The 18605-nt window shown below is 30.4% G+C and overlaps 1 protein-coding gene across 1 annotated transcript in view; it reads right to left on the bottom strand.

The window, feature by feature from the left end:
• The window catches only part of LOC117178821 (tRNA (cytosine(34)-C(5))-methyltransferase), a 42059-nt gene that overhangs the window by 8711 nt on the left and 14743 nt on the right, over positions 1-18605 (bottom strand). Inside the window, exons 5-7 of the mRNA XM_033370315.1 lie at positions 14388-14495; positions 5447-5634; positions 5233-5377 (exon numbers count right to left, since the gene is read on the bottom strand). Of these exons, the coding sequence (XP_033226206.1) occupies positions 5233-5377; positions 5447-5634; positions 14388-14495 (441 nt within the window). The remainder of the gene's footprint in view (positions 1-5232; positions 5378-5446; positions 5635-14387; positions 14496-18605) is intronic.

Here is an 18605-nt window from a genome sequence, read left to right as displayed (position 1 = left end):
ACACAGATTCCATAAAGATTTTGAGAAAACTTGTATGATTTTACAAAGATTTCAAAGGTTCCAAGACATTAAAAAAAATTAGACAGATTTTTCGAAAGATTTCAAATATTTCAAAAGATTTCAAAAGATTTCAAAAGGTATCACAAATATTTCGTAATATTACAAACCTCTCAGATAATTTCAATGATTTCGAAAATATATTAAGGCTTCCAGAATATTTCATACATTTCGAAAGATTTCAAAAAGATTTAATTAACCTTTCACACATATTTCAAAAACATTTTAAATATTTCGAAGATTCTGAAACCTGTAAAAATGTCAAAAGATTTCCGAAGAATAAAATATTTCATAAAGATTCAAGATTTCATACAGATTTCAAATATTCCAAAACCTTTAAAAAATGTCAAAAGATTTCCGAAGATTAAAAGATTTTATACAGATTTCAAAGATTCCAAAAAGCTTTAAAAAATATCGAAAGATTTTCGAAGATTAAACGATTTCATAAAGATTTAAAAGATTCCAAAACATTTCAAAATACTTCAGAAGATTTTTCAAAGATTTAAGAAAATATAAAAAAGATGTCCAACTTTTAACACAGATCCCATAAAGATTTTAAGAAAACTTCTATCATTTTACAAAGATTTCACAGATTCCAAAACATTAAAAAAAATTAGACAAATTTTTCGAAATATTTAAAAGATTTAAAATATTTCAAAAGATTTCAAAAGATATCACAAATATTTCGTAATATTACAAACCTTTCAGATAATTTCAATGATTTCGAAAATATTCTAAAGTTTCCAAAATATTTCATACATTTTGAAATATTTCAAACGATCTCAAAAGATTCAAATCAGAAACATTTAAGATATCATAAAGAATTAATTAACCTTTCACACAGATTTAAAAAACATTTCAAATATTTCAAAGATTCCAAAACCTTTAAAAAATGTCAAAAGATTTCCGAAGATTAAAAGATTTCATAAAGATTTAAGCTTTCATACAGATTTCAAAGATTCCGAAACATTTAAAAATATTTCAAAAGATTTTTCAAAGATTTCAGAAAATATCAAAAAGATGTCCAACACTTAACACAGATCCTACAAAGATTTTAGGAAATATTCTATGATTTAACAAATATTTCAAAGATTCGAAAAAATTTAAAAGATTAGACAGATTTACGAAAGATTTCAAAGATTTAAAATATTTCAAAACATTTCAGAAGATTTTGCAAAGATTTTAAAAGATATCACAAATATTTCATAAATATTAAAAAGATATTACGATAATTTCAATGATTTCGCAAATAATGCAAATATTGCAAAGTTTCCAAAATATTTCATACATTTTGAAATATTTCAGAAGATTTCAAAATCTTCAATTCAAGATCTTAAATTCCATAAAAATTTAATTAACCTTTCACACAGATTTCCAAATTTCAAAAACATTTCAAATATTTCAAAGATTCCAGAACCTTTAAAAAATATCAAAAGATTTCCGAAGATTAAAACATTCCATAAAGATTTCATACAGATTTCGAAGATTCCAAAACATTTCAAAATATTTCAGAAGATTTTTCAAAGATTTAAGAGAATACCAAAAAGATGTCCAACATTTAACACAGATCCCACATAGATTTGACGGATTTTCGAAAAATGTCAAAGATTTGAAATGTATCAAAAAATTCAGAAGATTTTAAAGATTGCGAAACCTTTCAAAGCATTTCGAAACATTTTAGAATATTACAAGATTTCATAAAGATTTAAAATTTCACACAGATTTCAAAGATTCAAAAAAATTTCAAAAGGTTTGTCAAAGAAAAAGATTCTACACAGATTTTAAGAAAACTTGAATGATTTCATTAATATTTCAAAGATTATAAAACATTTTAAAAGATTACAGAGATTTTTGAAAAATTTTAAAGATTTTAAAAACTTTTAAAACATTTCAGAAGATTTCAAAAAGATTTTACGAAAATATATGATTTCAAAAGATATCAAAAATATTTCACAGATGTCCGAAACTCTTAAATGATTAAAAAAGACTTATAATTTTTCAAAATATTTCAGAACAATTTAAGATTTCAAAGATTTCAACACCTATCAAAATATTTCAAATATTTCGTAAAGAGACAAAGATTTCAAATAATTAAAAACAGTTCAGAAGATTTTTTAAAGATTTTCAACATTTCACAAAGTATTCACAAATATTTTACGAAAATTTCAATGATTTCATGGTTCCAAAAAATTTCAAAAGATTAGACAAATTTTCGAAAGATGGATAAGATTTCAAAGATTAAAAAACATTTCAGAAGATTTCTCAAACATTTGAATGATTCCAGAAAATATCAAAAAGATTTCCAATATTTAATATAGAATTCAAAACATCTCAAAGATTTAAAACTATTGCAGAAGATTTCCGAAAGACTTAGAAGTTCAAATATTCCCTAAGATTCTAAAGATTTCGCAACATTCCGAAAGATAACACAAACATTTCTCAAAGTTTTCATAAATATTTTACAACAATTTCGCAAATATTGCAAAACATTTCATAAATTTCAAAATATTGAAGAAGACTTCAAAAGATTTCACAGTTTTCCGAAAGATTTAAATGCTTACAAAAGTTTTAGAAATTTTCCAAATATTTAATATAATTCAGAAAAATTTAAGATTTCAAACAGATTTCAAATATACCAAAATCTTTCACAAAGATTTCACAAATATTTTACGAAAATTTCAATGATTTCCAAAATATTTCCAACATTAAAAAACAATTTAAATGTTTTCAGAAGATATTGAAAAGATTTAAAATATTTTAAAAAGATTCCACAACAATTTCAATGATTTACAAAGATTTCAAAAATTTCCAAACACCTCAAACAATTCAGAATATTTCAAAACATTTCACGGATTTCCGAAAGATTTAAAGGGTTTCAAACGATTTAAAATATTCCAAAACACTTTAGAAGATTTCAAATGATTAAAAATATTCAAAAACACTTTAGAAGATTCTGTAAAGATTTCACAAGAATATCACAAAAATTTCTCAAATATTTTACGATAAATTCAATTATTTCACAAACATTTTAAAACATTTCTAATCATTTTAAAGTTTTTAGATATATTTAAGATTTCACAAAGATTTTAAATATTTAAAAATACTTCAAAACAGTTCAGAAGATTTTTTTTAAATTTCCATCCTTTCACAAAGATTCCAAAAAATATTTTACGAAAACTTCATTCATTTCACAAATATTTAAAAAATATTTCACAAGAATTTCAATGATTTTACGAAGATTTCTAAAATTTCAATACAAACTCAAACATTTCAAAATATTTCAGAATATTTTAAAACACGTCATGGAGACTTTTCAAAGATTTCACAATAATATCTCGAAATTTTTTGTAAAAACTGTTTAATTTTAAGACAATTTCAATGATTTCACAAAGTTTTCAAAAAAATTCTAAAGATTTGGGAGAAATTTATGATTTAACAAAGATTTCAAACATTTCAAAACATTAATAATATTTCAGAATATTTTTCAAATATTTAAAGATTTCAGAAAAATTTTCAAAGATCTCAAACATTTCACAAATATTTTACGAAAATTTCAATGATTTCCAAAATATTTCCAATATTAAAAAACAATTTAAATTAATTCAGAAGATTTTGCAAAAGTTTTAAAAAGATTTAAAATAAATTCCAAATAAATTTCAATGATTTTAAAAAGATTTCAAAATTTTCAAAAAAAAACATTTCTTGAATTTCCGCAAGATTTCAAAGATTTTAAACGAATGAAAATATACCATAACACTTCAGAAGATTCTAAAAGATTAAAAATATTCAAAAACAATTTAAAAGATTTTGTAAAATTTCACAAAGATTAAAAACATTTATCGAATATTTTACGACAATTTCCATGATTTCACAAGGATTTCCAAATATTTTTAAAGATTCAAGAGTTTTCAGAAATATTTAAGATTTCAAAAAGATTTCAAATATTTAAAAATATTTTTAAAAAGTTCAGAAGATTTAAAAAAAAGCCATCCTTTTACAAAGATTTCAAAAAATATTGTACGAAAACTTAATTGATTTCACAAATATTTTTAATATTAAAAAACAATTTAAAAGATTTCAGAAGATTTTCCAAAATAATAATGATTTCACCAAGATTTCAAAATATCTAAAACATTTCAAAATATTTCACAGATTAGAAGAAGATTGTAAAGATTTGAAAGATAAAAAATGTTCCAAAATATTTCACAAAGATTCCAAAATTTTCAAAACACCTCTGATATTTCAGAATATTTCAAAACATTTCACGGATTTCTGAAGGATTTAAGATTAAAAATATAAAAATTAAAAATAATTCTCGAAGATTTTACGACAATTTTAATGATTTCTCAAACATTTCAAAATATTTCCAAATATCTCACAATATCACCAAGATTAAATTTTTTTAAACTGTACGACAATTTCAATGATTTCACAAAGACTTAAAAAAATTCTAAACATTTAAAAGTTTTCAGAAAGATTTAAGATTTCAAACATTCCAAAACATACAAAATATTTCACAATATTTTTCAAAGATTTTAATATTTCAGAAAATCTTACAAAGATTTTCAACATTTCACAAAATTTTACGATAATTTCAATGATTTTACAAAGATCCCGAAAGATTTCTAAAGATTTTAAAGTTTTCAGAAAGAATGATAGTTTACAGAACATGTTTTAAAATTTTCCAACATTTCGCAAAATTTTATGAAAATTTCAATGATTTTACAAATATTTTATACAGATTTCACAAAAATTTCAATGATTTCATAAAGATTTCAAAAGATCGCACAGATTTCCAAAAGATTAAAAATATTTCAGAAACTTTTGCAAAGATTTCAAAATATTCCAAAATAATATCACAAATATTTGAATCATTTCTCAAAGATTTTACAACAATTATAATGATTTGAAAAATATTTCATAACATTTCAGAATGATTTCAAAGATTCCAAAACATTTCAAATATTCCAAATCATTTCAAAATATTTCACACATGTCAAGCCGTTTTAAAAACACTTCAATGATTCCCACAAAGATTTCAAAGCTTAAAAAATATTTTACCAAAATATAAATTGATACACGCCCGATTTCAAAAATGATCAACCCCTCAAGTTATTATTTTTGTGGGAAGGGTTCGTGTAAGAGAATTAAAAAAAAAAGAAAAAAAAAACTTACCATCGTTCTAAGTGGAATTTTTCAACATCTTCGGGATTTGGAGGGAACATCTTTGGTCGAACTTGCGTCTGCCACTGTTCAGGAACTTCTTCCCAGTTTTTATAGTACTGTAAATTTTTTGAAGCTGGTTGCCAACTGGTCACACCTTTCAAAAATTAAATTTTAACAATACAAAATGATATATCAAATATTAACAGATTATGATAATACAAACCTGGATTTGATTTTAATCCAGGTACGAGATCTCGGCCATCAACTAAATGAACAGAATCTCCCGTTTCCAGTAGCAGCCTGTGAAGAACGGCTTCGTTTTCGAGCGGGTTTAACGAACAAGTAGAATACACCATTCTTCCTCCTACGGTTAGCATTTCTAGTCCTCTTTTTGCTATCCTATACTGAATCCTGAAAAAAAACACGATAACAGTCACAGTTGTAATTAGGAAAATGCATTTATATATTAAAATTCAATTATCTAAACAGGGTCTATTTCTGAATATTTCAAAGATTTCGGAAAAATTCAAGATTTTAAAGACTCCGCAACCTTTCAAAAGATTGCTAATATTTCGCAAAGATGTCAGATTGAACAAAAATACAAATATTTAAAAACAGTTCAGAAGCTTTTTCGAAAATTTTCAAGATTTCAACAATTTCAAAGCATCTCGCAACATTTTTAAATATTTCAAAATATTTGACAAATTTTCGTTACATTTTAAATCTTTCAAAACATTCCAGAAGATTTTGCAAAGATTTCACAATATTATCACAAAGATTTAGAAAATTTCTCGACGATTTTACGACAATTTCAATGATTTCCAACAATTCAAAAAAATTTCACAATCCTTTTACGAAAATTTGAATAGTGCCACAAAAATTGCAATGAAAATATATATGCAGATATTAAAATTAGATTATTTAAACAGATTCTACTCAACTCTGGGCCAAAAATTCCCTGACAATTTCAGTTATAATTTTTTCATAATACGGAGCCATTTAAGTATTTCTATTTTTTTTAACCGATTCCGAATTTTTGAAACTAAAATGAGGAATTTTTAATCAAAAAATGAATTTTCAACAAATTGTTGTTCGACCAAAAATGGAATAGTTAAATTTTGAGTGAAAAAAAAATTATTTCCAACCTTACAAAACAAATTGCTGTAAAATTAATAAAACTATCAATATAAGTGATGATTTTTTAAATCAAATTATGAATCTAAAAATGAAATATTTGGATTTGGAATCAAAATGATTAACTTTTAACCCTAGAGAATTATTTTCTGCCAAAAAAGAAGAATTTTCAAGAAAATACATGAATTTTCAACCAAATAGTTGAATTTTCTACTGAAAAGAATTAACTTTCAACGCAAAAAAGAGGAAAGTTAAACAAATTCAATTTAAAAAAAAAACAGAAAATGAATTTTCAACAAAGTAGTTAAATTTTCATCCAAATAGTAATGAATTTTCAACGAAAATGATGAATCTGAGACTGAAATAGTTTACTATTGGGTTAATTAAATTTTGAGTTAAACAAATTAATTTTCAACTAAATGATGAAATATTCAATCGGATAAATTAAAATATCTGAAATATAAATTAATTTGTAACAAAAAAAAAGAAAGAATTTTCAACTGCAGTAATTAAATTTTTTATTTAATAAATTATTTTTCAGCGAAAAAGGCTAATTATCAACAAAATACATTGATTTTTAATTAAGAAAGATCAGTTTTAACCAAATAGTTGAATTTTCGACTGGAAAATATCAATTTTCACCCAAGTGTGGAATAGTTCAACTTTTAGTTTAAAAATTAATTTTTAACACAATAATTACATTTTCGATGAAACTGAAGGATTTTCAACTGAAGTGATAAATCTAAGAGTAGAAAAATATAATTTTCGACCCAGAAGATGAATTTTTAACCAAGAAGATAAATTATTTACCAAAAAGACGAATTTTCAACTAAAAAAAAGAGACATTCTTAACGAAAAATTGATGAATTATCATTCAAAGTGATGATTTATCAAATAAAATTATGAATCTTCAACAGAAATATTTGAATTTTAAACCAAAATGATTAATTTTCAACCCAAAAGAATTATTTTCTGCGAAAAAGAGGAATTTTTAAGAAAACACATAAATTTTCAACCAAATAGTTGAATTTTCCGCTAAAAAGAATCAAGTTTAAAACAAAAATGGAGCAGTTACATTTTGAGTCAAACAAATTAAATTTAAGCAAACGAACTTTCAATAAAGTAGCTATATTTTCAACTACATAGTAATTAATTTTAAACTAAAATTATGAATCCGAAACTAAAATAGTTGGATTTTTAACCAAAGAGATTCATTTTTAATTAACATTTTTTAATCCAATAGTTAAACTTTCGACCCAAAAAGATGAATTTGCAACAAAGAAGATTAGTTTTACATAAAAAATACGAATCTTCAACAAAATACATAAAGCTTCAACCAAAGTAATAAATTTTCAACGAAAATGTTGAATTTCCAAGTGGAATACTCGAATTTTTAACAAAAAATATGAATTTTTAACTTTAATGATGAACCTTTAATTCGAATAGATGAATTATAGAACAAAAACATAAATTTTTAACCAAAAAGATTAATTTTCTACCAAAAAAGAGAGCAATTTTTACGAAAATACTGGAATTTTAAACCAAGTATTTGAGTTTTTAACCAAAGAAGATGAATTTTCAACTGAAGAGCTAAATTTTCTTATAAAAGGATAAATTTCCAACGAAAAACGGAATAGTTAAATAAATTTCGAGTTCTACAAATTAAGTTTTAACAAACCCAATTTTTTAACGAAATTCATGATTTTTCAACTTAAATAATAAATTTTTAACTAAGAAGATAAATTTTCAACTTAAAAGACGAATTTTTAACAAAATACATGAATATCAACTTAAAAAAAGGTAAATTTGCAACGAAAAATTGAATAGTTAAATTTTCAGTTAAACAAATTAATTTTCAACTAAAATGATGGAATATTCACCTGGAAAACTTAAAGCAGCGGAAATAGAAATTAATTTGGAAAAAATGAACTTTCAAAAAAATATAAGAACATTCATCAAAATACATTAATTTTGAACTACTAAAGATCAATTTTAAACGAAATAGTTCAATCTTCAACTGATAAATATCAAATTTCACCCAAATATAAAATAGTTCAACTTTCGAATTAAAAAATTAATTTATAAAAAATTTATATTTTCAATCAAAGCAATGGATTTTCAACTAAAACGATGAATTAAAATTATTAATATTTAACAGGAATAGTTGAATTTTCAGTTGAAAAATAAATTTTCGGATGAAAAACAATTATACACCAAAATACTTAAATTTTCAACCAAACTGATCAATTTTCAACTAAAATGATAAATTTTTAAGCGGAATAGTTAAATTTGAAATCAAAAAGACGAATTTTTAATTAAAATGTTTAATTTTTAACTGAAAAAGACGAATTTTCAACAAAATACATTAATTTTCAACTAAAAAAAATCCACTTTCAACCAAGAAAATAAATTTCTACGAAAGACGAATTTTCAACAAAAAATTGAATAGACGAATGGACAGCTAGATATAATTAATTTTCAACTGGGAAAGTTTTCTAATATAGAAATTAATTATTTTTAAAACGAACTTTCAACAAAATAGTTGAATTTTCAACTGAACTAGTTTAAAATTCAGTTTAATCAATTATTTTTCAACGAAAAAAAAAAACAATTTTTAACAAAATGCCTTAATTTTTAACTAGTTAGTTAGTTAGTTAGTTGTAATGCGGGCGGGGAGCCCCCTATAGGAGCTCCCCTGGCGCTCAAGCTATAAAGCCTATTGTGCCACACCCTTAGCTGTCGCTATCAGTATTTTACCCCAGACCTCTTAAAGAAGCCTAGCAAGTCAGTCACCGATAGTATTGTAGCTTCCTCAGGTTCCATAAAATCGGACCCAAGGGTTTGATGCCTGAGCCTTGCCAATGCCGGGCACTGGCATATTACATGCAAGGATGTTTCATCATACCTACCACATCTCCTGCATTCCGTAGTGGGGTTATACCTCATTTTGTGCATATGGTAGTTTAAGTGGTTGTGCCCATTCTGCATCTTAACCACTGTCCTTACGTCTTTCTTTGGCAAGCCCAAGATTTCCCTGGCTCTGTCCATTCTGCACGTATAGCCCAGGATAGACTTTGCCTGTCGGCAACCCCGTACCTGCTCCCAGTACTCTCGGTGCGTAGTGCGGATCCAGCTTTTGATGGCAAGGCCGTTGCAGCAAGACGCTAGACCCAGTACCGGTTCTGGCCCTATGTATTCACCTGCCGCACCACTTCTTGCCAGCTGGTCCGTTTTCTCATTGCCCTTGATCCCTGTATGGCCAGGGACCCAAATGAGAGCCACTTTATTCTTTTCTGCAAGTTGGTTTAATGCCTTTTTGCATTCCCAAACAAGTTCCGATGTTATTTCTGGTTTTCCCACTGCAGTTAGTGTCGCTTGGCTATCCGAACAGATCGTAATCTGTCTTCCAGCTGCGTTTTCCTCTAATAATATCTCAGCACTTCGAAGAACGGCAAGGACCTCCGCCTGAAAGACAGTAGCATGTCTCCCAAATGGGACCACCACTTCCCTCCTCCTCGCACTGTCATAAATTCCTGCTCCGGACCCTCCCTCTCCCCTTGAGCCATCCGTATACCAGATTTCCCCTTGGAGGAGTGGGTTACCATTTTCTTTCCACGCACCCCTACTTGGAATGCAGACGCGGAATGCCCGGGTGAAGTTGAAACTTTTTGTAATTCTATCCTGCCTCATCTCAAGAATCGGCAGTGAGCTGATGTCACTCGGAAGCCTATTGTGTCTAGTCCCCCGATTCCATCTGTTTACTCTCACCAGGCGGCCCATCGCGTGTGCCGCTTTTGCAGTTATCGCAAGGTGAAGAGGTTCTTCGCAGAGCATGAAGCCTATCGCTGCTGTAGGCATAGTCCTCATTGCTCCCGTTAGACTCCTAAGTGCTAGTGTTTGCGATCGTCGCAGCCTGTCTTGCATCGTTTTGAGTTCTGCCCGTGGCCACAAGACCTTAGCCGCATGAAGGAGCCTCGGTTTAAGGACCGCGGAGTATAGCCATGCAAGCATTTTGGGCCCTATTCCCCACGTCAACCCAAAACCTCTCCTACACATCCAGAAACTTATGACGAATTTCCTGCATTGGGTCTCCAGGTGCTTCTCTCAACTCAGTTTGCTATCTAGGATGACTCCCAGGTATTTAACCGAGTCTGAGAACGTGAGCCTCCCGCACAAGAAACAGGATCGTCAACTTTTGGCATCTGGTAATTCTTCGTGAAAATCACCATTTTGGTCTTTTCCGGATTTACCGAGAGCCCTGAGCTATCGCACCAGAGTTCCACGATGCGCAGCGCCGACCTTGTAAGGCCCATCAAAGTTTCTAGATGAGCCCCTCTAATTAGGATTACAGTCATCCGCATATCCCTGAGTATAATACCCCTCTTCATTAGGCCTACGAAGGAGATCATCCACAACTATGTACCACAGGAGGGGCGACAGGAAACCCCCCTGTGGACACCCCGCGGCGCTACTCTTTTAACTAGAACTTCACCCCATCTAGTTTTAAGTCTTCTTCGGCGTAACATACTTCCTATCCAGCTTACCAGCTGGTTTGGTACACCACACCTCAAAGCCTCCCGACAGATGACTTCTGGAGGGATATTACTGAAGGCTCTTTCTATATCCAAGAACGTTCCCATAGCATACCCCTTTTGTTCCAACTTCTGCTCCAATTTTGCCACAGCAGCATGGAGCGCCGTCTCTACCGAGCATCCTGTCTGAAAAGCATGCTGCCCTCTGTGTAGCGGTGAGGCCAAAAGTACCTCATCCCTGATATATCTCTCGACCAGCCTCTCCAGCATCTTTAGAATAAAAGACGTCAGACTGATCGGCCTGAAGCTCTTTGCAGCAGCGTAGCCCTCCCTCCCGGGTTTGGAAATAAAGGCGACCCTACCATTCTTCCATGCCGATGGCACATGTTTTAGAGTGATACTTGCCCTAAATAGCTTCGTTAGAGGAGAGATGACAAATTCCAGGCCTTTTTGTAAAAGCACTGGGCAGATGCCATCCGCCCCTGGTGATTTAGAAGGGCAGAAGGACCCCACAGGCCATTTCACTTTTTTGCTGTCTACAACCCTTGAGGCGAAATTCCAGTCGGCCCTCCTCGACTCTCGGCTCCAATCTTCCTCCTCTAGGTCGGTTTAATTTCGCTGGAACCCCGGGAAGGGAACTTCCATCAGATGGTTCAGCGTTGCTTCTTCGTCTTCGGCAAACTTGCCATTTTCGAGCCTCATGAGCCCAAGGCGAGCTTCCGGGGTTTTCGCTAGGATTTTGTGGAGCCTTGCTGTTTCTGGAATATCATTCGATTTCTCACAGAAGCCCTTCCAGTCTTCTTGCTTATATCTACTTGTTGTAATCATACTGAGCCGTCTTATAGATGTCCCAGTCTGAAGGCAATTTGGTTCTGTTTGCCCTATTGTACAGCTCTCTTGTCTTTTTGCGGAGATTATCCAGGTGCGTATTCCACCATTCTGCTCCTTTCCTAGACTTAAATGTGCTTGTTGGAAAATTGTTTTCATACGATGTAGTCAGAATCCTCCGCAGAAAATCAGCGGCATGCTCTAACTCATCAGTAGTGCCATAGTTTGTGGGAAATTCCACTAGCCTTCCTCTGAGTTCCTCTTTATATGAGCCCCAGAGCGTATTTCTAGGGTTTCTGACTTTTGAAACCACTGGTTTACCTAGACTTAGCTGAAATAGGATATATTTGTGGTGCCAGAGAGACTCCTTATCAGAGACTCTCCAGTCCACTACCTTACTCCTCAGCCGCACCGAGCATAGAGTCAGATCAAGAACCTCACTCTTGTTTTTAATCTGGAATGTGGGAGTATCACCTCGATACAAAATCTCCATATCAGTACCCGCTAGGTACTCAATTCTCTTCCTCTGTTATTGATATTCGTGCTCCCCCACACCGTATGGTGAGAGTTCGCATCACATCCCAACAGCAGAGGAATTCTGTACCTCTGGCAGTGCTGAATTAGAATCTCCACCTCTCTGGGAGGCAGGGATCCATCCGCATCGCCAGGGAAATACGCTGAGGCAATTGCAACCTCTAGTCTTTCCCCATTCCACCTCTGAGCCTCACCTTAATAACAGTAAGATTCCTGGAACAAGACTTAGGCACCAAAATCGCATTCACGCCCTTGACAGCTATGCATGCCCTTAAGGTTTTTTCGAGAGACCCCTTATAAATGGAGCTACACCCTGACATGTCGCTAATCCTTTCCCTGTATAACCAGGGTTCTTGGATTAGGGCGAGCCCTGTCTGCATCACTGACATGCGTCTGGCTAAGATCGCCGAAGCGCCTTTGGTGTGGCGCAAATTTATCTGCATCATTGAGATTCCTGTCTCAGCCATTGAACGACTAAGCCGGGGTATCTCCAGACGCTTCAGGTCCCCCTGAGGAGCCCTGTTGAGTCACCCTGAAGGTGACACTACCTGCCCCCAAATAGGGCCGGTCGTCCAGAGCCGCAAGAGCTCTGATCGCGGATTCAGGAAGTCCGACAAACAGGATCTATCCACTCCCCTTCTGCCTAGATCCCTGCCCGTCGGAGTACACCTTCCACGAAACCGTCCTCAGAGTCGGGTTTTGGAAGCTCAGACACCCCAGAACAGCCGTCGGATTCTTAGGTTTTCCGTGAATCAGAAGGGTCGCTCTGCGGTACCTTTGCAGACATTCCATCCCCCTGAGCTCCAGGTTTAGTTCCTCTTTGAACCTAAATGTTGAAGTTCTCTCCGCCAACCAGTCTCTCGACCAAATATCCGCGGCCTCGAGCACAATGGCCCCCAACATGATGAACATGTCGTCGATTCTGGGGGCGCGTCCCTCGCGGGGTAACACGTCAATCTCTTTAGAGATTTCCTCCCTCAGTCTGTCCAGATCATCAAGAGCTAGATAGGTCTCAGGATAACCCGACGCGACGAGAACTCTCACCAGGGCGTTATTGTCCATCTGCGCGAAAGTAAGGCCCTGTGTATCCAGAGCCTTCTGCCGTTTCAGCTCCCTATGGGGGGGGGGGGATATCAGGAACCCTTTTTCCTCTTGCCCATAGGATGAGCCTGAGTAGTTGCTCCAGGTGCAGCCTCGTTGCCTTGGCTGCTGCTTGCGAGACGCGCATTGCTGCTCTTCTATCGTGACGTCAGGATTGACGCCAGCCTCATCGTTTCGGACCGCTTTTAGTGGATTGCCCCCTATGGAGCCTTCCGCTTTCTGCGGTGGGGTGGAAGAGGGTTTCCGAACGAGCCCCTCATTGTTTTTTTTTTTAATATTTTCACTTTTGTGTATTAAACTCCCACAAAAAGCTAGGCCAGGCTGTTCAAGGATTTGTTAACCCTGGTGCCATGCAGCCCTCGACACGGCGATCACATCTTAGCTTCGGGAGCATGAGAACTCGCGCTCTCGATATTCCAGAGGGCTTTGCCAGTACCCCCCTGGAAGGACCGTTCCTTAGTTTAGATCCCACCGATCGGAGTCCGTCAGATCCCCCGAGCAGCTGCACCTCGCGACACATTTTCTCTGGTTCACCCATTTCTGACTATAGTCCGGTGAGACCCGTAAGCCCTCCTACCAACTGCAAGGTCTCGCGAGATTAATTTTTTCACAAAATAGTTGAATTTTAAACTGAAAAATGTCCATTTTTATCCAAATATGGATCTTAAATTTTTAGTTAAAAAACTTAATTTAAAAAAAATACTTACATTTTTAATCAAACTGATGGACTTTCAACCAAAACTATCAAATATTCAATTGGAGTAGTTAAAATATCTCATTAAAATATAATTTTTAACTAAAGAAGTGACATTTTCAGTTTAATAATTTTTTTTTTCAAACAAACAGTCGATTTTTAAAAAAATATAAATTCTCAACGTAAAATATAATAATCGATGATTCAATCGAAAAATACCAATTTTCAACCAGAGAAACAAAGAAATAGAAAAAAAATTAACTTTAATACTTAAATTTGAAAAATTTAAACACGCTCCCGTCAAAATTTCATGACTTAAACAAAATAAAATAGATATCTACCCGTGGAGATTATTGCCATTCGCGGGACTCCATTTGCACCAAATATCCGGGTTCTTCCTTATTGTACCATCTCCACTGCAAGGAACATCTGCTAAAATCCTATCGAACCTAAAAAAAAAAAATATTAAAAAAATAAAAATATATGATATTTTATATTCACTTTGTAGACAGATATTCAGAAAGTGAATTATACAAACTTCACAGACCAAAATGCTCTCAAAACATGGTATACACGGGAATTTTTCACGAAAATGACGGAACAAATTTTTTCAAATAAGAATAATGTAGATACTTAAAAAGATGAAATTTCAAACGAATGATTATATTTTCAATCAATAAAAAAGGTTAAATTTCAACCATAAATAGTTGAATTTTCAGTCAAAAAGACAGTAGAATTTTCAACAAATAAGTTATTTTTTGACCAAAAAATATTACTTTTAGCAAAGGAATTGAATATTCAAAAAAATAGTTGGATTTTCAAGCCAAAGATGAATTTTTCACATCATAGTTGAATTTTAGTTGTACATAAATATTGATTTTTTTAAACAAAAAAGATTGAATTTCTACTAAAATAGTTAAATTTTCGATCCAACAAGTAGATTTTTTAACAAAAAAGTTGAATTTTAGACAAAAAAAAGATGACATTTTAACGAAATATTTGAATTTTCAATCTGCAAAAATAAATTTTCAACCAAATTCTTATCTTTGCATTCAAAAAAATTAGATTTTAACAAAAAAGTTAAATTTTCAAACCAAAAACTTCATTTTCAACCGAAAAGTCTGACATTATCAAAATAATTCAATTTTCAACCACAAAGTTGCATTTTGAAGCGAAAGATGAATTTTTCTGAACCCAGTTGAATTTTAAAACTTTAATACTTAATTTTAGGCAAAAAAAGATCATTTTTAATAAAAAAGGGGAATTTTCACCAGAAAAAGATCAAATTTCTGCCAAAATAGGTGAATTTTCGATCAAAAAATCTGAATATAATTAAAATTCTAACAAAATAGTTGAATTTTTAAACCAAAGATCCAATTTTTAGAACACAGTTGAATTTTTAACCTGGAATATTGAATTTTAAACAAAAAGGATAATTTTTAACAACAAAAAATGCATTTTTAATCAAAAAAGATTGCATATCTAGCAAAATAGTTGGATTTCTGATACAAAAAGGCCAAATTTTTTGGCGAAACAGTTGAATTGTCAAACTAAAAAGATGAATTTTCAGTCAAATGTTTGAATTTTCAATAAAAAAGATTAAATTTCAACCAATAAGAAGTTGAATTTACAACCAAAACCTTAATTTTCGATCAAAAAATCTGCCTTTCATAAAATAATAAAATTTGTAACAAAATTGTTAGATTTTCAAGCTAAAGATAAATTTTCCAGGAGACAGTTTGAATTTTCAACCTGGAATATTGAAGTTTAAACAAAAAATATATTTAATAGTTTTTAACAAAACAGTTGAATTTTCAACCAAAAAATCTGACTTTACGAAATAATTAAATTTTTAACAAAATAGTTGGATTGTTAAGTCAAAGACCAATTTTTCACAACACAGTTAAATTTTTAACCTGGAATATTAAATTTCAAACGAAACAATATCATTTTCAACAAAAAAAAAAAGATGTATTTTTAACCAAGATTAAATTTCTACCGAAATAGTTGGATTTCCGACCTACAAAGGCAAATTATTAACGAAACAGTTTAAGTTTCGACAAAAAAAAAACAACTTTTTAACAAAATAGTTAAATTTTCAAACTAAAGATAAAACATTCAAGAGACAGTTGAATTTTCAACCAGGGAAATTGAGTTTCAAACAAAACAAAAAATTATTTTCAACAAGAAAAGATTAATTTTTAACAACACAGTTGAATTTTTAACCCGGAATATTAAATTTCAAACAAAACAGATCATTTCCAACGAAAATATGAATTATTAACCCAGACAGATTAAATTTCTACCAAAATAGTTGAACTTTCAGTCCAAAAGAACCAATTTTTAAAAAACTAGTTAAATTTTAGACCAAAAAAAAAGATGACTTTTTAACGAAATAGTTTAAACTTTCAACCTACAAAGATGAATTTCCAATCACAATGTCAATTTTAAAACCAAAAACTTCTTTTTCAACTAAAAAATCTGACACTTAAAATAATTAAATTTTCAACAAAAAAGTTGTATTTTCAAGCCAAAGATGAATTTTTCACAACACAGTTGAATTTTTAACCTGGAATATTGGATTTTATTCAAAAAAGATCATTTTTACAATAAAAAATGAGTTTTTGAATAAAAATATTAAATTTGTACTAGGCCGTCGAGTTTTTGATCCAAAAAGACGAATTTTTAATACAATAGTTGAATTTCGATCCAAAGATGATCTTTTAACGAAACATTTGAATTTGTATCTTACAAAGATGAATTTTCAATCAAATAATCGAATTTTTAATAAGAAGGATTAAACTTCAACCAAAAAAGTTCAATTTTCATGCAAAAAGTCTGAATTTAACAAAATAATTAAATTTTTAATAAAACAGTTGAATTTCCGATCCAAAAAGGTAAATTTTTGAACGAAACATTTAAACTTTCGACCAAAAAAGACGACTTTTTAACAAAATAGTTGAATTTTCAAATGAAAGATGAATTTTTCACAATAAAGTTAAATTTTTAACCTGGACTATTAAATTTCAAACCAAAAAAGATCATTTCCAACAAAAAAAAGAGGAAATTTAAACCAAAAAAGATTACATTTCTACCGAAATACATGAATTTTCGACCCAAAAAGAAGAATTTTTAACAAAACCGTTTTCGACCAAAAAATCTGACTTTAACAAAATAATTAAATTTTTAACAAAATAGTTGGGTTTTTAAGTCAAGATCAACTTTTCACAACACAGTTGAATTTTTAACCTGGAATATTTGATTTCAAAAAAAAAAAAAAGATCATTTCCAACAAAAAAAGATTAATTTTTAACCAAGAAAGATTTAATTTCTACCAAAATAGTTGGATTTCCGGCCCACAAAGTCAAATTTTTAACAAATTAGTCAAATTTTAGACCAAAAAAAGATGACTTTTTAACGAAATAGTTAAATTTTCAACCTAAAAAGATGAATTTCCAATCACATGATCAAATTTTCCATAAAAAACTTCATTTTCGACCAAAAAATCTGACAATTAAAATAATTAATTTTTCCACAAAAAAGTTGGATATTCAAGAAAAATATGAATTTTTCACAACAAAGTACAATTTTTTCCCTAGAATATTGAATTTTAAGCCAAAAATATGATTTTCAACAATAAAAAATGCATTTTTAGAGAAAAATATTAAATTTGTACTGAGTAGTTGAATTTTCGATCCAAAAAGACGAATTTTTAACACAATAGTTTAATTTAGACCAAAAAATGTGACTTTTTAACGAAACATTTGAATTTTCATTCTATAACGATGAATTTCCAATCAGATGGTCATCTTTTCAATGAAAAAAGATTAAACTTCAACCAAAAAAGTAGAATTTTCAACAAAAAATTTCTTTTTCGATCAAAACATCTGACTTTAACAAAATAATTAAATTTTTAACAAAATTATTGGATTTTCAAGCCAAAGATGAATTTTTCACCATGCAGATGAATTTCTAACCTGGAATATTGAATTTCAAACAAAAAAGATGAATTTTTAACCAAAAAAGATTAATTTTCTACCGAAATAGATGAATTTTCGATAAAAAAAAATTATTTTTAACAAAACAGTTGAATTTTCGGCAAAACATCTGAATTTATATAAAATAAAATTTTAACAAAATAGTTAGTTGAACTTTCGCTCGAAAATCAATTTTTTTTTCACAAATTAGTTCAACTTAAAACCAAAAAAAGATTACTTTTTAACGAAACATTTGAATTTTTATCCTACAAAGATGAATTTTCAATCAAATGATCGAATTTTCAATAGGAACCTGGAATATTGAAATGTAAACAAAAAAGATTATTTTCAACAATAAAAAATGCATTTTTAAACAAAAAGATTAAATTTGTACCAAAATAGTTGGATTTTCGACCCAAAAAGGAACATTTTTAACGAAACAGTTAAAGCTTCGACCAAAAAAGACGACTTTTTAACAAAATAGGTGAATTTTCAAACTAAAGATCAATTTCTAACAACAACAAAAAATACATTTTTAACCAAAAAAGATACAATGTCTACCAACAAATTTGAATTTTTTAT

Source organism: Belonocnema kinseyi, chromosome 8 (assembly GCF_010883055.1).
Source record: "Belonocnema kinseyi isolate 2016_QV_RU_SX_M_011 chromosome 8, B_treatae_v1, whole genome shotgun sequence".
In the NCBI taxonomy this organism is placed as follows: domain Eukaryota; kingdom Metazoa; phylum Arthropoda; class Insecta; order Hymenoptera; family Cynipidae; genus Belonocnema; species Belonocnema kinseyi.
Note: the sequence above shows the minus strand (reverse complement) of the source record. Positions and strands in the feature narration are given on the sequence as shown.